At 41.3% G+C, this 20,019-nt stretch overlaps 1 protein-coding gene across 6 annotated transcripts in view; it reads right to left on the bottom strand.

Moving 5' to 3' along the window:
* Nucleotides 1-6,792: 6,792 nt before the first annotated feature.
* Nucleotides 6,793-20,019, bottom strand: part of DOCK10 (dedicator of cytokinesis 10) — a 293,328-nt gene continuing 280,101 nt past the window's right edge. For 4 of the 6 annotated variants that reach the window (XM_081241945.1, XM_081241941.1, XM_081241944.1 and 1 more), the window contains 7 exons: nucleotides 16,973-17,119; nucleotides 14,909-15,119; nucleotides 13,501-13,691; nucleotides 11,798-11,898; nucleotides 11,483-11,621; nucleotides 9,965-10,040; nucleotides 6,793-7,539 (listed from right to left, as the gene is read on the bottom strand). In XM_081241945.1, coding sequence (XP_081098071.1) covers nucleotides 7,478-7,539; nucleotides 9,965-10,040; nucleotides 11,483-11,621; nucleotides 11,798-11,898; nucleotides 13,501-13,691; nucleotides 14,909-15,119; nucleotides 16,973-17,119 — 927 coding nt within the window. In that variant the 3' untranslated portion in view covers nucleotides 6,793-7,477. The remainder of the gene's footprint in view (nucleotides 7,540-9,964; nucleotides 10,041-11,482; nucleotides 11,622-11,797; nucleotides 11,899-13,500; nucleotides 13,692-14,908; nucleotides 15,120-16,972; nucleotides 17,120-20,019) is intronic. The other 2 variants (XM_081241942.1, XM_081241943.1) reach the window with 1 other exon arrangement.

Raw genomic sequence — 20,019 nt, forward strand, 5'->3', positions numbered from 1 at the left:
TAGACTATGGATCTTCTTGTTAAATCTTGTGACATAACCAAGGTGGAGCTGCAGAGTACATGCCAAGGGGGCTCTTAGATGCCAACTGTTAGCACTTCTTAAACTTATTTTCACCCTCTTAGAAAATTCAAGATCCCATATAAACTTTCTCATATTTTCAAACTTCTCCTATTGACACTATACACATGTGGCTCTCTCAGTAGCCATCAGAACTTGAATGTTGTCTGAGGATCAGGAGACTCAGATGCTGATTGCTTTGGAATGATGTGGGAAAATAGAGTGACCTGCTAGGATGGCTAATTGAAAATTTTCAATGAACATATGCCGTCTACGTACACCACTCTACAGAGTACCCACACATCTGTTTTTTGCATTTAATTTTCAGAACCACTTGTTCGGTAGCACTCGTGACCCTCCCTTAGAGAGTTAAAGTGATTGGCCCAAGGACATACCTGTTTGAGCCTTCAGACTGTAACCAGGTATGGTTCTTTGTAACTAATTTACTACCTCACTTTTGGATATGATTTAACTGAATATGTTCAGAGATGACTTCAGGCCTAGATAGAGGTGATGGTTTATTTAGTGAGATGGTGGACAAGGATGTGGGTTGTGGAAGAACTTCAGTGGCAGACTATCTGAAGACCTAAAATTCCAACAATTAAAAATTCATTCCTTTAGATGTGGTACATACATAAAATGGAATACAACTCAGCCATAAAAAAGAATGAAATAATGCCATTTACAGCAGCATGGATGAAACTAGAGATTATCCTACTAAGTGAAATAAGTCAGAAAGAGAAAGACAAATACTGTATGATATCACTTATATATGCAATCTAAAATATGACACAAATGAACCTATTTACAAAACAGAAACAGACTCATAGACATAAAGAACAGACTTGTGACTTGCAAGGGAGGGGATGGAGAGAGAGGGATGGACTGGGATTTTGGGGTTGGTAGATGCAAACTATTAAATTTAGAATGGATAACCAACGAGGTCCTACTGTATAGCACAGGGAACTATATTCAATATCCTGTGATAAACCATAATGGAAAATATAAAAAAAAGAATGTCTATATGTGTATAACTGAGTCACTTTGCTGTATAGCAGAGATTAGCACAACATTGTAAATCAACTATACTTCAATTAAAAAAAATCATTCTCTTGAGTTAAAGATTGTCCTTTGACGATACTAATTTTCCCAGGAAACGATAGCACTCTTTCCTATAGTCAGTCATTGGATCAAAAGTTTGAGGCAACTTGATGTTAGCCTTTCAGCAGGTTTCACGCAAGGATGGGAAATGCACAGGAAGTGGGCAGCCACTCCTAACCCTAACTCCAGTGCCCAGCACATCACCAGGTGCCCGTACTGCAGGAGCAGAGGTGGTCTCACGTAGTCCTTCTCAACCTAGTATCCCAGGCAACAGCTTCCTTTTTCTGTTTTTAATTTTTTTTTTGGCTGGTGGCTTGTGGGATCTTAGTTCCCCAGCCAGGGATCAAACCCACACTCTTGGCAGTGAAAGTGCAGAGTCCCAACCATTGGACCGCCAGGGAATTCCCAACAGCTTCGTTTTGATTGGAGCTGGTATTTGAATTAGAATCCACTTGGAAGCAAGACAAACACAGATGGAGAAGGTGGGGGGGGATTCTGCTTGAGGAAGACAGGACTGGGTGGAGGGCTTGAGCAGGGACTGCAGCGAGGCGACATTAGGTCACTGAGTGGTGGGGAGGGCATGAGAATACAAAGGAGCTAGGAGCAGAGAGGAGTGGGGAAGCTTCCAAATGAAAAGATCGTGTTGTTAATAATTGTGCCCGAGTTTACTCCTACAGATGTACATATCCAGTGCCAAGTACTTCAGTGGCAAACCCTGCTGAGGCTGAGAACTGAAAAGAAACCCAAAGCAGTCAACACTGATATTAAAAAAGAAATCCCCTTATAAAAGAGATTCAAGGACACTCATTTCTACAATGACTTCTGGCTCCAAATCCATCTTCCCACAATCTACTCTTTCTCCCTTTGCTCTCCGTTCCCTGCCCTAGCGTTTTCTCTGGACCTCTCCATTCCAACAGAACTTGAAGAAATGACTCCAGCACTCTGAAGTGCAGGTCAAGAGTTTGAACTGCCAACATCGTAAAGAAGATTAAGACACAATCTGCCTTCAAGCCAGCCATGGCATGATTGGAAAGAAAATGCAGACACGTAAAATGCTAACTGATAACATAATTAAGGAGAGAAAAATGGGTGACACAGGCATATGTGCCAATGAAGGGCAGAGAATGAGAAATCCAGATGAGCTGGGGTCAAAAGCAAAGCTTCTGGAAAATCTATGGACGTGATCTATTCCCCCGAGAAATAGACTTTGATGTGGAGACTTACATGCAGGAAATGTACTGGGAATCCATGTCTCTTTGGAATCCTCTTCAAAGGCAGAAGGAGCTGAACTGTGATGTAGTCACAAGTTGCTCTCAGTCAGAGCTGGGGAGCCCTGATGGCCCTTCGGAGTCGTCTTGAACTGGGGCAATGAGGCCAGGCCTTTGTACATTCCATCATCAACCAGTCATTGAATGTGAGCTTCATCTGGGCTCACACTGGACAAGAGGAACTCAGTTGAGAGCCATCAGCTACCAGGAGAGTGAGCAGCTGGGGGAATGGGGGTCTCAGTCCTGAAGGGTGGCTCTGGGTGTCCTATCACAGTGGTCACCACGGTTATGAATTCAGCTGAGTCCTCATGTATATGGGTTGGGTTTATACGGTTGGAGAAAAGCAAACTTTCAGGTGGAGGCGCAAGGCTTTTTTTTTTTTTTTTTAAGTGAGCCGAACAATGTGGCCCCAGTGAAGGGTGTGCGTAGGCAAGCAGTCAGGACGTGAACCTGAGAGGAGGGGAAGGGGCTTCTGGCAGAGAATCTTGAATGCTATTCGTGCCTGCGCTTCATCATTTCCAGAACAAAATATCACATTATCGGCATATAATATGATACATATTTGCATATATATATATGATTTTTCACTGATACAAACATGGGGGGAGGATATGGGGGCCACTTGTAATACGAGCAAATTTAAAATTTAATTTAGGGTCATTTTGTCACGTTCACTTTCAAATTGGTTTCATTTCCTAATTGCTCATAAGAGTACTGAAATTTTACATATATGTATATATATAAATATTTTTTCTTTCTTTCTGGAGTTTGACTAATCCTATAAGATGAAAAGCCATCAGTCTGCAAATACGGTAAATTTCTTCTGCAGAGCAGTGTTCAGGTTATGAAACCTGATACTTCCCATACATACTCTCCATCTCTTCAGAAGGAAACAAGTTTATTGGTCCATTTGTATTGTTTTCTAAACGGATGAGAACACAGAATAGGGACATATTATGGGAGGTTTGGATATTGGGCACTTGTTTATAAGGTAGTTGTTGCCAAAAATCAAGGAATACATTAATTTTTTTTGCAGTCCGGGCATTGTGCACTTTGAAATGAGAATGGAGAGGTGGCTACTGAGTGGGATGATGGTTGGGTGGCTGGACAGAGCCAAGACTGAAATCCCAAGTACTAGATCTACTTATTCTGTGTTGGATACCTTCCAGGGTAAATCACAGGAAAATAATGTCCCTTGTCTTCTTAGTTTCAGTCTTTCCATTTGAAGATCTAGGAGATTTGCTACCATTTTTTTAATAGAGCTTATTTTGATGAGTTACTAATTAAAGTAAAATGTTGTAGATTGTTTTGAGAAAAAGGTAATATAAAGGTGCAAAAGAACATAAAAGAAGAATTCAGTCTTGGTAATTCGAACTCAGGTCACTGGTTTACAAGGCATTGTCCTCTGCAAAGTAAATATTTAGGGGTGGTTAATTAGCACAGGATGTGGTAGAATGCTTATACCCTTGTACGTCTAAGAATTATGTGGTGCTGGGTACCACTTCTTGGGGTTTCTATTTCAGAAGGCTTGATAGAGCTCAGAAATATGCATTTTAGCATGGGACATGCCTGATGCTGAAGCAGATGATTTGCTGTCCATATCTAGGAATCACTACACTTTGATAGACATAAAATGTTTGAACTGCAGTCTGCACATGCCTATGGGATCTAGGCAGGGAACATAAATAAAAGTGGCTGACCTGGCGTAAGTCAGTCAGGGCCTGCTGCAGACTGTGGCAAAGAGGAGAGCACCTGTAAAGCGATCAGTGGGGTCTCAGTTTTAACTGATTGTTGTCAGGTGGGCATGTGAATCCAGAATTACCAGAGAGCTTCATTTTTTCACAGATGCTAGAAAGCTGGAATTTTATATAAGTCTCTGAATATTTAAGTGTTGGTGTGTGCCTGAAAAAAATTAAAGACACTCTGTTGACAGATAAAATGCATCTGTTGAATTCAGTCTCTGAGCAGCCAATTTGATGCATCTGTTCTAAAGAAGGAGGAATAGAAGGCACTGGGATTTACAGGGTGAGTTCAGTGTTGTTAAAGCACAGTGGTCTTAGCTGATTCTCTCTAGAGCAGCTGACCTTAAACTTCTTGTACTATGAACCATTTCAGGGGCAAAACACAGTGAAGCCATCTAACATATGGCTGTTTGTGATGCAAAAAATAGAATATTTGGCATTTAACATGAGTAAAAAGATCTATTATTTTTGAGTACTTCCTTAGAGGTTTTATTTTCAGATTTGGACAGGCAGTCTAATGCTGACGGTGTCCTTAGGGCAGGGGGGATGGGTGGGTTGAGATGGACATGGGGAAATGAGCCTAAAGGTGGGAACTGGGTGGGAGACAATAGCAGAGGCAGACTCTTCCTGGGTTCCTGGGGCAGTAATCCTCTCGAGGGCAGCTTAAAAATCCAAAAGGGAAAACGAGAGGGGAGAAGCCAAGATGCTGACCAGGCAGTCAGAAACCCTAAGCGGGAGCCAGAACGAAGCTGGGAGGGATGCTTTGAGCCAGAGGGCAGCTCACACCATGGTTTTTTTCCTTTCTCCTTCCTTCCTTCCTCCCTCCCTCCCTCCTTTTCACCCTTTCTTCCTTTCCTTCTTTTCCTTCCTCCCTTCCTTCCTCCCTCCCTCTCCCTCTTTTTCTTTTTTCTTTCTTTCTTTCTTTCTCTCTCTCTCTCCCTTTCTTTCTTTCTTTCTTCCTTCCTTCCTTCCTTTCTTTCTCTCTCTCTCTTTCTTTCTTTCTTTCTTTCTCTTTCCTTCCCTCCCTCCCTTCCTCCCTCCCTCTCTTCCTTCCTTCCTCTTTCTAATGAAACAGTGGACTTTATTTGAAAAAAGCACAGTTATATAAGTCTCAAGGGAGCAGAGTTCTCATCTAAAATGTTCTTTTATCATTTCTGTGTATATAATATTTCCATGTGTCTTCCAAGCCCTATCTTCCCTTCTGGCCCTCATGTGCTAATACTGACCGATGAGCTTACAGGGCAGAAAGATGAGCTCAGGTAGTCTCCTAACTGGAGTCTGGGCCTTTAGAATGACTGGTGAGGGTCAATATAAAATGATATTCTGGAGCTTGCCTTCTGCATATGGAGATAGCTCAGCTGAACTGCTGCTGGTGTTGGCGGGGGAGGGAGTGGGATGTGTCAGTGGTTCCCACACATGGAGGAATATCAGTCACAGCTCTGATGAAAACACAGATCAGCCAAGATAAGCTCAGGATGCTGTATTGACAAACAATCCTTGAATATCAGGACTCTTATTACAACAAATTGTTTTTCTCACTCAGACTCCATGTCCAACAATGTTGGGGGAGTGGTGTGAGTGTGTGTCTGCTCCTGTGGCCACTTGGGGACTCAGGCTGATGGAGTCTCCATCTCCTGTCCTTCAACGATGTCTGCTGGGGCAGACATCTTACTGGCTTTTAAATATCTGTCTGAAAGTGACACATGTCACTTGGGCTCACATTTCAATGGCTAAAGTATGGTCAAGTTTAACTTCAAAAGAGGCAGGAAAGTGCAATACCACCACAAATTTATAAAATATACAGATGGAATGTTTGTGAAAAGTCCTAATAATTATCACAACCCTCAAGATTCTGATTAATTAAATCTTCTCCAAATCAGTCAAGTTATCTCCTGGGATTTGAAATCCCTGGCCTGTCTAGTTGACCTTAGGAGGAACTGTCCAGATGAGGTTCAAGTCCTTTTCCTGACTTCTTGCTAAGGCATCATAGGTGGTGAGTAGTATGGTCTGAAAGGATACATGTGCCCCAATATTCTGCAGCACTGTTTACAACAGCCAAGACATGGAAGCAACCTAAATGTCCATCGACAAAAGAATGGATAAAGAAGATGTGGTACATATATACAATGGAATATTACTCAGCCATTAAAAAGAATGAAATAATGCCATTCACAGCAACATGGATGGACCTAGAGATTATCATACTGAGTGAAGTAAGTCAGAGAAAGAGAAATATCATATGATAGTGCTTATAGTGGAATCTAAAAAAATGATACAAATGAACTTATTTATAAAACAGAAATAGGCTTAGAGAATGAACTATGGTTACTGCAGGGAGAAGGTTGGGGAGGAGGGATAGTTAGGGAGTTTGGGCTTGACATGTACACACTGCTATATTTAAAATGGATAACCAATGAGGACCTACTGCATACCACAGGGAACTCTGTTTAATATTCTCTAATAACCTAATTGGGAAAAGAATTTGAAAAAGAATAAAACAAAAACAAAAACACCCCAAAACTAAATAAACAAAAAAACGTTGTGAGTAGGATTGCATTCAGCAGAGGCCCATCCCATGAACCACTTTTAGTAGCAACTTGCCCACTCTTCAAGAGGAAACCAAATGCAAAGTAACTGTATTTTTTATTTCTATTAACAACAAAAGGCTTCCATAATTTCACATCTCATTACTTTTAAGAGCACATATATTACAAATAAAGAAACTCCACAAACTTTAAAGATTAGTATGTATCAACATTTTTGTACACATACACAAATATTTTAATATAATGGTATCTGAAATGTTATTCATATAATTTTAGCACTGTCATAAGTATTAACTAAAAAGTTTTTTAAATTTGGTAAAAACCATATATTTTACAATCTTCTATTTACATCTGAAATATGCTCAAATGTTAAAAAACATTCACTTTGACCTTTAAAATATGTGTACGAGGACTGGGTATTGAACATAATGTAACCAAAAGCAAACTTACAGTCGGCTTTTGAGCTACACATTCATTGGAATTTCATAGCAAATATTCAGCTTGGCTTGATCGACGCTGCTCAAAGAAAAAAGATATAAGAAATGTGCAAATCTGGAGGCTGGCAAAATTCTCAAGCTAGCGAGGTAAAAACAAAAAATATGAACACCATAAAAACTTCAAATAAATTAAATGTATCTTTCTCTTCCCCGAGATTAGCTGCAAATTCAGAGTTCTCTTGGAGGCGTGTCTGACGTTGCAGACTCTCCCTCAAACTTCTGCACTGGATGAGACAGAGAGGGTGGGCAGAGAAGGAGCCGCCTTGTTAATTACTCGAGTGCAAGTTTGCTCCACTCCTCGCTTTGATGGGTCGTCCTGGTACGTAATCTTGGGACAGGACAAAACATATGTTAAAAAACAAAATGATGACAGAGAAGTCTGTGTTAATATCTCCAAACACAAAATTAAACCCAGAACAGTGATTTTTAAAAATTCCCTACAGGAAATCTGCAAATGTTGAAAAATGCACTTATCAAAGCAGATCTGAAGAATTTTTTCCCCAGCCCATGTCTCAGTCATGTTGACCAGATTTAAAGTAGCTTTCCGATACTCTTCAACTATCAGATATACATTTTTAAATGTCTGAATGAACCTTATAAATGTGTTTGAGTAATTCTGGAATTTTATTTTATTTGCAAAGTTTGTAAACTGTATGGTCAAAATCTGCCTCCAAAGGGAAACAGCTGAATCCTCATTTAAATGTTTGCATTAATGGAACTATAATACAAGGAAAAAATATACCTTGACCTGATTTTACTTTTGAAAATAATGTTAATACGCCTAAATCATACTTTCCTGTCAGATCTGTTCAAATAATGATATGTGAACACAATAACAATCACAGAAACCCCAGGCATCTCTAAAATCTCTGTGCAGAAGAGACTTTATGACTATTTAAAATTCTTGGTTATGACAATTTTCCCACTAACTTCCTGAATTACCATGCTTTAGCTCTACTACTCTCTGGGATGGAATGGTCACTCTCTCCCTGCCAAGCACCTGGCATCCATGTATCCTATACTACCAATAAGTTCTCCTTTTGATCAATGTCTCAAGTTCTGCTTAAATAAATTGGCAATGTATCAAAGAAATTCTAAAATCAACATGCCTTTGGATCTCACCTGCTTGGCACTGTAACAGAATAGATGTGTTCCTTTCCCTGTATTTTATATTTGATATCCATTACCAGCGTTGACTTCACTATGTTGTCATCCTTCTAAATGTTGAAACACTCCGAATCAGCATCTTATGCTTCATCCAATAGTTACATGTATGACTTTGGCCTCCATCAAAGGAGGCTTTTATGGATTTTGGCTGTTTATAAAATAGTGTGGCATTCTGACTGCCTGTAAAGATAATTACAGCCTGCCTGTCACTCTAGCAGCTGAAGCTGTTCCATCGCCACATCTCCATTTTACACACTAGCATCCACTTAATCTGGCTCCATCTCTCTCCTTATACTGAAGGTTCTTTCACTAAGTAGTGGCTTCAGTCTTAGCCTTTTAGCTAAGACTTTTCTGGACACTCTTGGAGTGAATTGCATAATCAATTATATTCCTGTTTTTCTATTTCTATGTTTGTCTATCCATTCTAACTCTGTTTCTGTGTTTTAAAAGTTTTATGGTAAAATTTCTCTCTTCTACTGTTATTATATATGTACCTGTTTCCAGAATATGTGGATGAGTATCTAGGTATGTAAAGGTATTCATACATTAAAGATTATGGTTCATTCATGCATTAGAGGGTTATGCTAAAATTTGAATACCCTTCCCTCTGCTAGAGTTCAAACCCAAACATTATGGTCAAATGTTTTATTAAAAACTTGAGAAAAGAAGCAAACAATTTTTTTTGTTATAAATCTGAACTGAGATAAATACCCAGTTTTTAAAAATACTTTGGACTTTAAGGACCCCTATCCTTTGCTAGCTATTTCTGACATTACAACCAACTCAAAACACTTATCAATGGTTGTCATGAAAATAGCTTATTTTGTTGTAGATGACTTAGAGTTTTGCTACGGTTAATTTAAATTTATGATTGATAATCATCAATTAAGTAGTTAATTTAGAATATCCTCTACAGAGTTAGAAGTTAATATTTTGTGCTCATTTTAATCTAAGGTGGAAATGTGGAATGGCCACATAATAGAGTAAATCGTTTTTAAGGAAAACTTTTTTTTAAAGGATATCATGAATGTTGTAGTCATTGTCCCATACATAAAAACCTATGTGACAAATCCCCATAGAAGCTCAGGACCAGGAGAAAATTTGTCTTTCTTGCCAACAGATCTATTTCTTTTACTAAATAACAGGACCTGTGTAATGCATAAGTTTCTTTTCTTTGCATCAGTTTCTAGAAAGCACAGAGTCAAATTTTGCTTCTCTTAGGAAAGGTTTTCTGGAAAAGAAATTATTTTTCTCTCCTCTTAATCACCTTGTCCTTGTTTTGTACTGTTGTTTTAGCACTTGGAGGTATAATGAATCTTTGTTTTGGATACAAATGAGCTCAAATGTATTTCAGAAGTTGACAGAATATACATTTTCCTTTTAAAAGCTAAGTTGTTAACTTTAGCTTTTTCATTTTAGTAGGCTTTTTAATTTTCATATCGACCTACCTTGAAATAGAAATAAAGTTGTTCTAATTAAGTAAACATCTAGAGAACACTAGTCACTATGGAGGCGTCTGGGAAAAATGAAGAGGTAGACCAGAAGGTCACAAAGGACAGAATAGACATAAGGAAAGAAAAACATACCGCTTTTGCTTACAGTACTGAGGGAAATACTAGACACAGAGGAACAGAAGCTGTATAAACATGGACCGCGACAGAGCTGCCAGGAAAAAAAGAGAAAAGCATTTTTGCCCAAAGTTTCAAGGTCAGATGCAATTTACAGTTGGAAACAAGCATTTCTTTGCCACCTATTCCACCTTTCAGATCCACTGTTTGTTCTTTTTGTTTCATTCTCCGATTTATGATTTCCCCATGCTGTTAAGGCGTTGTTCCTGAGTATTTAATTCCCATTACCCCTGAAAAATTCCAAACCAATATTTCCACTAGGAATCCTACCCAGGGAGATTGTTTTCTTTGCAACATAAGTCAATTAACCATTTCTTTCTCTAACTGCTATGGAGAATTTAAAATGCGGGTAGAAGGAGACGGAAAAGAAGAAAAAGGAACATATGGGGAATGCAATTAGAATATAAGATGCATATGACACATTTCATGTTTTGTTATAGTGCTAGGCCATTTAAGGAAAGGAAAGGGAACTGATATTTAGTGAATCGCTACTGTGCATGAAGCACAATTGGGAAGTTAACTCAAGTTCTCCCCCTCAGTTGTTCTGGAAAGAACACATCTAACTCCTTGAGGGGACCATGGGTGATGAGATGTCCAGGTAGAGTGTGAGGGTTGACGGATGCTGGGAAGTGGGCCAAAAAAAAGCAGAACTTGGCTTTCGGTCGCTTGATTCTCAGTATCCCCCAAAGTACTGTGATTATTGAATGTCCACATTTTGTGCACAGTCTTACAGAACATACTGAATACATGTCAGAAATCATGGATGACTTGCTTGTGGGGTGGGGGGTTGACTTTTATCCCACTTCTGCCTATTTTCCAGAGGCAGCCTTGACCATTAAAAGCCCAGGACCCGTCTGGAGGGGTGGGATAGGGAGGGTGGGAGGGAGGGAGACGCAAGAGGGAAGGGATATGGGAACAGATGTATATGTATAACTGATTCACTTTGTTATAAAGCAGAAACTAAAAAAAATAAATAAATAATAATCCCCCCCCCCAAAAAATAAATAAAAGCCCAGGACCCTGGTTTTCTTCTTGAGTATGATGCAGAGACCCCTAGTGGCAGAACTGTGGAACTCCACATCCCAGCCTGGGGATTGTGAGGTCCTGAATCAGGGGTGTTGAGTGTGGCAGCAAACTCTAGCTGGAATGCCACCAATGTTCTTGGTGTGTAACAGGCATCATCTGTTCTAGAAAACCAACACACATTGTTTGGATAAACATCTCTGTAAACTGTGGACAGCAACTGGGTTCTCATCTTCTTTTCCTACAGATTTTTCTCTAACCTGATCCCTCTCCTTTGAGACAGGGGATGTTGTGCATCGGGGAGAGAACAGCTCAGCAACATGGTGTTCATGAAAGTACAGGGATTTCAGCAGCAGGAAAACAAAGAGACTCTTTCTGGTCCTTCTGGCATTGGGGATAAAATGGGCACTTTCTATGAATGGACCGCTCGGGCTGCCCCAGGGAAAGCCTCACCTGCTCATTCATGATTGCTGAGAGTTCGTTGAGCATGTCCTTGTAATGGGATCTCAGTTCCTCCTGGTACTCCAGCTGGTCCTCCTTGATGAGGCGCTCATTCACATCCAGGGCTTGCCCACATGCATCTGCAAACTGCCTTTAGTGACAGCAATAAGCAAATTAACAGCCAGAGAAAGTGGCAACTCAAAGTCAGGCTGCTGATACACTCAGCCACCGAGAAGAGGATCGGTCAGGTGGCTTCCTGGGGCATTCATTCATGACTCCCTGTCTGAAGGGATTCAAGGAAGAACAGCCCAACAAAGAAAATCTTACCTGAAGATTGCCTTCAAAAGCTTTACTTGGTTGTCAGGGTATTTCTTTGACTTGGTTTCTTCAAGAAAAGCCCGTGCATAGGCCATTGGCCCGGCATTAACCTATTGGGGAGAAGAGAATTGGCTGAGGATGGTCCCACCTCCTCCATGGAGCCTTCTCCAAGGCTGGAAGGAGTAGCACCCATCATGTGGCCCCTCTATTCTCTCACATTGCCTTGTAGTCTACTAATTTGTTATCTGTCTTATCTGCTGTCTCTCAACTGGTCAATGAGCTACTAAAAGGAGGCATCTGAATTCCACACTTCATTGCCATCCTTCCCCAACTTCAGTCATGTGTGCACCATGTCACATTTTGCCACATCCTCATTCTGTTAGCACTGTTATTTTCTTAATAACCTTGAAAACTAGACTCACCTTGATTTACTTAAATAAATTTCACATCTGTGAAATCAAATGTTCGCTGTGCTAGTTTTTCCCCTACAAACATTCAAGCAAACACATAGCTATTAATAAGAGACATTCCACAGTGGTCGTGATCTAGGCATCGCCCTGGGAATCACTGCTTTATTGCATCTCCCTCAAAAGTCTGGCTGAGATTGTGGTCCAAAAGGGACTTTTTTAGATTTGCTGAATGAAGGCACAGTGCTAAGTTCTATTCACACTCACAGGCAGGCGTAGGCTCTCATTAGTGAAGGAGTCTATATTCTTCAGGGCTTAACAGTCTTTGCATGTGACTGTGGGGCTTGGAAGGAATAAGGTAAAAGAAGAAGGAAGCCAGTGCTGTATCTGAGGCATCTTCAGATGGCTTTGCCTACCAGGTACTGCCAGTGTGGCAGAGTGAGTACAGAATGCTTTCCTTTGTTTCTCCAGATGCAACTCCACCTTCCTCTGCTCAGCTGTGTGCTGGGGGAAGCTGTCCCGTTTGGAGTATAACAATGGTTCTCTTACCTCCTGGCTTTTAAAAATGTATTATTATTATTTTGAGTCAGCCATGGGATACAGACAAGAGGTGGGCGGGGAAGAGGAGAGCCAGATCAGTACCAGGATCAACAGTACTGAGTTTTCCTTTTGCCTCAGGCTCCTGCATAGCTCTGGGTGGCACTGTAACTGGCTTGCCTTCATTTAAATTTTTTTTTTTTTTTTTTGCGGTACGCGGGCCTCTCACTGTTGTGGCCTCTCCCGTTGCAGAGCACAGGCTCCGGACGCACAGGCTCCGCGGCCATGGCTCACGGGCCCAGCCGCTCCGCGGCATGTGGGATCTCCCCGGACCAGGGCACGAACCTGCGTCCCCCGCATCGGCAGGCGGACTCCCAACCACTGCACCACCAGGGAAGCCCTATTTAAAATTTTAATACTTTGTTCAATATGGATTTTTGAAGTTATTTTTGATTTTTAAAAATATTGCATTAAGGACTTCCCTGGTGGCGCAGTGGTTGGGAGTCCGCCTGCCGATGCAGGGGACACGGGTTCGTGCCCCGGTCCGGGAGGATCCCACATGCCATGGAGCGGCTGGGCCCATGAGCCATGGCCGCGGAGCCTGTGTGTCCAGAGCCTGTGCTCCGCAACGGGAGAGGCCACAGCAGTGAGAGGCCTGTGTACCACAAAAAAAAAGAAAAAAAAAATATCCTTTGTCAAAAAATGTCAAGGGGCATTTTGTACCAGGTTCCACAGGCCATGAGTATCTCAGCTCTGGGCGATGCTTACCTTCACGCTGACGCTTCCTTGGAGTTTGAGCTGCAGTCTGATCATGTCCACTTCTTCCATTGTGCAAAGCTGATTAAGCTCGGAAACTTTCTTGGACATCTCATCAATCGCCACTTCAATGGGATTCAGTTCTGTGCTCGACTGGCTGATGACCTGTATCCTCTTCTTCACGTAGGGGAACAAGTGACTCGCTGCACAAAAGCAATACAAGAGCATTTCAAAGTCGAGGGTTAGTGAAGAGTCAAGGGTTCTCTTGAAAGGACGATCCTGTGTCTTTTCTTTGCACACAGACCATTCCATCCTGCATGTTTTCTGTGTATGTGAGTTATTTTTTTCTCCTATGTTCCATGCTCTCATATACCTCTTAGGAGCCCAACTACTTTCCCCTGGCACGTTCTTCCACACTTCACTAGCCAACATGTCTTCATTGCCAAGGCTGGACTAGAGCTATAGAGTCTCTAAACACTGAAAAGATGATAGCTTCCACCACAATTTGTAATTCAAATAAAAACTACACTAAATCACAATCAAGAATGCTTCAATAGATATTGAATAGCATATATTATAATAGCTTTGTTCTAGTTTTTTTTTAATTATGAAATTTCTGGAAAAGTTTATTGAAGGTGAATGTTTTCCCATAGTTTGGATGTGGCTGCTACCCACGTATCTACTGCAGAATCTAGGACTGCTCACCTTTGAAGATGGCTTGGGTCTCCTTCATTCAGATGCCCGCACTCATTTTTCCCCTCAGCCTGCCCTAAGTCCCCCTCTGCTGGGTTCCCATTTCATTTCTCGTGCTGGACTCACCTGAAATTCTTGCTTTCCTTGGCTCTTTCTCCCACCAAATGGTGAGTGCCTTGAAGGCAAGAATTGTGTTTTATTTATTTGAATTGTCAGAACAATGCCCAACACCTACAGGCACTTATTGAATGTTTGTGGAATGAGAGGAAGACCAACTCATAGGATAGATCTAGATAGTACTGGAAGGGATGCTGGAGGAAACCCCTCTGCATCCATTTCACAGATGAGGAACCTGAATTCCACAGTGGTTTAGAATCTTGCCCCAAAGCACATAATTCCGAGAGTGGCTAACTCTGCAGTAACTGGGGGGTAGTTTCAGGGAGAGAGGAGAGGAAAGTTCAGAGTGCCTTTCCCAAGACACCGGGACCTACAACACTGTACGGTCTAAAGGGAAGAGGTGGGTAAAGTGACCCTGTGATAGTTTCTGTTTTGGTTGACTTGTCAAGGGTCTCTGTCTTGAAAGAAAATAAAGAAATGTTCCTGGCAAACATTTCCAAGTCAGCACATTTTGGGTACTTGTCTGCAAGATCGAAGTGTCTTGGTTTCCGCGAATCCGGCCTAAGCGAGGGCCCTGCGTGGGAGTACGTGCTCGGGGGCCAGCACCTACTTGTCAGGACCGTCCTCCGCTTGCACTGTTCCTCCACGCCACCGTGCTTCTTGCCTGACGGCGTGAAGGGCGTCTCAAAGACGAAGCGGTTGATGTTGTGGTGCGTTTCGAAGTCTGTCTTCCGGTCCTCTATTTCCTTTTCCTCAAAGAACGGCGTGACATAGGTCACCTGGATGTAGGCGTATTTGGGGTCCAAGTCCTTGGGGTTTACCTGTTTCAACACATTATGGGAAGAGAAAGAGCAGTGAGCCGTGAAGTGCTCCTGAAAGAAAGATGGGGAACCCTGTATCTCCCCAGCTTGGCATCCGGAGCTGCCCCTCTCAGAGGAGAAAGGCCCATCACATCATGTGAGAGCTGGGTGAACGGAAAGTCCAGAAAGAGTAGCTGACTGGACTGTGGTCAAGCAGCCAGATGGTGGCAGAGGCAGGAGGGAGCCAGCCTGCCAAGTAGCTGGGGTTCTTTGAAACATAAGTACCTGGCTATGACGTACTATTTAACCTTTTATTTTCCTTCTCTTCTGTACTGAATATCTTCACCTTTGTCTTGAATCAAGCTTGTTGAGAGTGGAAATATATCTCTCTGTTCCTCTATGATTCAGTCGTGTACCTAGACTGGGACCATTGGCTGTGGGGGCTTGTAATGTGAAAGGAGGTTCCTGGTCTGTTTAGCAGATTAACTGATTACCTATCGCACGACTGCAAATATTTTTATTTTTGATTTCTCGGATTCCTTCTCTAATCTGCAATAAGTCATTCTATATAATTTTTAAAACTAACTCGGCTTTGGTGAATAGGCTTGACAAATAGCAAGGAAGACAGGCTTGGGGTGCCCCCCAAAAGCCAGGCAATGGCTCTTGCTTTCCTTCAAGGTGGAAGAGATGAGCCTCAGCCTCTTTCCTAATGATTCCTTGAAGAATTTTCAGACTTCTTCCAACTTTCTCCATCCATTCACCCATCCACTGTTTATCCAATTCCAGAGATTGGAGGAGGCTCATGAATTTATTTGTAATGCTGCAAATAATGGCACTGTAAGATGGGTATAACTGTAACCATTTCACAGATTAAAAAATGGAGACTCAGAGTGACCACCCCACTTCTCCAAGATGGATCACCAGCTGATAAGTGGTAGCATGGTGGAATGAAGACAACAGTTGTTCTGACACCAACATTGGCACTTCTCTCACTGCTAGGAACTGTTTCTACCTTCCATGTAGGAGGGCCACCATGACCGTGGTTCTAGCTCTGTCCCTCTTTATGGGGAAGGGGTTTGTACCTTCCAAGCTAAGAATGATGAACGCATTTTAACAATTTCTGTCCAGATCCAGCAAATCTAATCTTATGCCCAGACCCCTCCAAACACTAGCTTTGCAAAGGAGGGAAAGGAAAAAAAGACCTTTTTGGGGCCTAATAGAGGTCAATACAGTTGGGTGCAAACCAGCTTTTCTAGCTCCACCTCTGACACACTCTTCTATACAATCTATGTTTCAAAGACCTGCTGTTCTCTAAACACACCTCTCCCTTGAATTCCTTCTGTCACTGCATGTGCTGGCTTTTAGAACGCTTCCAGCAAACACCTTCTCACCCTACAATCCCCACTCAAACATCACGCCCTCTGTGAAGCATCGCCCAACCAAGAATGAGCTGTTCAGGGAGCCCCCAGCCCCAAGCTTTCCCTGTATGACTTGGAGGAAAGCTCCTCCAGGAAGACCTTCATGACTGAATAAATACTTCTTTTGCTCCTTCATCCCAGCCCACAACTGGGCCCAATTACTTTAACCCTTTGGTTGCTACACAAATGCGAACAACCTATGGGGGCGATGGAGGGTTTAGTAAGTTGTTTCTAAGATTACCTAAAAGTTACTCAAATAAACATGTACAAGGTTTTTGATACTCCCCTCCCCAATCACCAATCCATCAACCAATAAACAACGGAAATGCCCAAAATAGTTTAGGTAGTTTACTTTGCATAGTCAGGCAGAAATTTAAAACATTAATAAATGTAGTTAAGAGAGAAAAAAAATGAAGTTAGTTCTTTGCATTTGCCTGAATATTGATGTTCCCCTACCTTATTGGAGTCCTGTATTATCTTCACATTGTCTGCTCCGAATTTATCTGCGTAGAGCTTGAGCAGTCTTTGGGAAATCTCGGAGAGACCTGTCAGCTTAGGCTCTTTATAAATATACTCTTTACCTTCTTCTTCTTCAAAAAAACCCTATGAAAGACATACAGTGAACCGCCAAGTTTATTAGAGAACTCCAACTGCAAATAAGGGGCAAAACAAAAAACATTTACTTAAATATTATAGCCAGTATTTTGGTTGTCATCCAAGCCATAGATTAGCACCCTATAAAATTCAAATTCAGAGAAAAATCAAGTGAAGGAAACAAAATATCATGTTAGAATCAGTCATTAATGTAAATACTGCTTAGTCAGGCCAAAGAGCCTCATGAAGCAACTTACACATATTTTTCTCTATTAGAAGAAATCATTGGTAATACCTGCTTGCATATATTTTAGGGGAAGAATGCCCTCATGTGGTAGCCTGGTGTAGAACACAAAGCCTGGAGTACTTTTTGGTATTTTTCAACGGTATTTTTCAAAGAGCAGTATCATTTTTAAGAAAGTCTTGGAAATCAGGATAGGAAATATTAATGCTATAGGGCAGGTAAAAGTATCTAAATGGGTTTATATGCCTCCCACATCATCTTAGATGAAAAGCCATAACAGAAATTACATGTGCTATGCTCGCAAGTACTGTTATTTTTAATATTTCATCAGGGTCTGATGCAACTTGGCTATGTGCAATTTTGTCCTTCAATTTACTTTACTAATAGATCCCTTACAGTCTTGCAAAGCTAGACCTTATAAGAGTGAAAGTAGTAAAGTAACCATGTTATCATTTCTATGTCATAGGAGCAAGTAGGTTTTAACCTCTGTTAATTTATTTATCTGGTTTGAAACAGGGGGAAGGGAAGGTTCCATTGCGGATAATTGAGGCAATCTTTATAATTCCTTCTCACTGAAGAGACACAGAGGCATTTTTCCTTTGGAATAAATGTGACCTCAGAATATTGGAGTAAGTCTGCAGTTTAAGAACCCAAGTGTCTCTGGTATCTTCTGACTGCAGTTTACCTTAAGGAAATGACTTCTGAGGGCTGAGTGAAGATACTGAAGGTCATAAAAGAATCTTACCTATATATTTTTTAAAGTCGTTTTTGGCTATTTAAAAACTACTCATTATGTGTAAAAAAACATGGGTAAGATGTTCTAATGCTGTTTTTTTTTTCATGGCTAATGTGAGGCAATCTAAGAATAATGATTACAGCTCACATCTGTATGGTTCTTTATACTTGTAAAGCACTTTCATCCATGTAAGTCTGCCTATCATGAACAGTATACTTTGTATCATAATTGGGCTATAACTGAAGACAAGGAAAAAGGCACATTCACCAGCACAGTTCTTGTTCAGCAGGTAATTGCTTGTTTCCTTGTGTTTCCCTAATTGACTTTGGGCTTTTTAAAGGCAGGAAAGTATCTTGTTCAGCACTGCATGTCCAGTGTTTAACATTGACTGGTCTCTAGAGAGACATCACTGTACATTAGTTGAATGAATAAACAGATGAATAAGATAGCTCTCAGAGGGCTACATCTTAAAAGGATACATTTGTACCAAGTATAACTGGAAAAGATTCCATTGCTTTTAATACAGATGTTTTTATTGAACAAATTTCTTTGAGAAATGTTCAAGACCAACACAGTTAATGACGAGTACCTTGACTCCAAACTGCTAAAACAGTGATGTCTGATGCTAAAAGCATGAAAAGTCTCTCCTTATCATTCTTCTAGACTTCGTAGGGGTGGTGAGGTCTGGCCCTATCCCCACATGACTTCCAGCCTGCTAGGTTTTTTCTGTTGCTGTCTTTATGGAGTTTTGTCTGATTCAAGGTGAGAGGTTAGTGGCTCAAATTGACAGATTGACACAAAAGAGAACTAAGACTTCTGAGGCCATCAACCAGAATCCCCACAGGGCAATAGCTGAAGCAACATTTACAACTTCCATTTCAACCAGAAAAATGTCTCCAAGTTCCAGGAAAAGATTTTCTCATCATGGTGTGAAAACTAGCACAAAGATACTTTCACTGTGAATTTTTTCCCCTAACAAATTTTTGAATCCAGAATTAGCAGAAAAGGAGTGGTGAGAGCAGTATTTTATTGTCGTTACTATGACCCTTGTGGCCTTGGTCATGCCCTGTGACTCCTTTCATCCTTACTCCTTGGTCTGGAGGGTGGGAAATAGTACAGACTTAGGAGACCCTAAGGACAGTGTCCAGGACACAAAAGGCCATTGGTAAGTGTTAGCTATAATGAGGAGAATGGTAGTGATGACAATAATAAAGGAAGAAACTGTCAGTAAAGCAATCTGAGTTCTGGCTAATATGCTGGGAAACAGCTTAACTGAGTTTTTTTTTTTTTTTTTTTTTGCGGTATGCGGGCCTCTTACTGTTGTGCCCTCTCCTGTTGCGGAGCACAGGCTCTGGACGCGCAGGCTCAGCGGCCATGGCTCCGCGGCATGTGGGATCTTCCCGGACCAGGGCACGAACCCGTGTCCCCTGAATGGGCAGGCGGACTCTCAACCACTGCGCCACCAGGGAAGCCCATTAACTGAGTTTTGAGTGCTTTAAAATACATACCTTTTGGGTTCTCTTACTTGGGCACTACACTTTTCCTTATTGTAAAAGGACTATTGATGATTATTTTCATATTTTGGTAAGTGATTGATCAGAAAGAATCGTGATTAGAATTAATCAATTTATTTACAGAACATGGAGCTATAAACCCATTGAGACTATTTTATAAAATGAATAGAAAGGAGCTGGCGTAGCAGAATATAGTACTTAATCCCTTACAGGGATCGTGTAAGAGTTTTTGGAGCCAGAGAAATGGATGGAGGCTCTGAAAATGGCTGGGATGAGAGCTTATCTTTTACCCAGGGAAATCAAAGCAAAGCCCAGTGAGGCACAGGACACTATCTTAAGGAAGTTTAATGCTTTGCCTGTGAAATAATTGATTTATAAATAGGGACACAAGGTGATGAAAACCTAGGGGCAGTTT

The sequence above is a fragment of the Mesoplodon bidens genome, assembly GCF_964165515.1.
Source record: "Mesoplodon bidens genome assembly, chromosome: 8".
NCBI lineage: Eukaryota > Metazoa > Chordata > Mammalia > Artiodactyla > Ziphiidae > Mesoplodon > Mesoplodon bidens.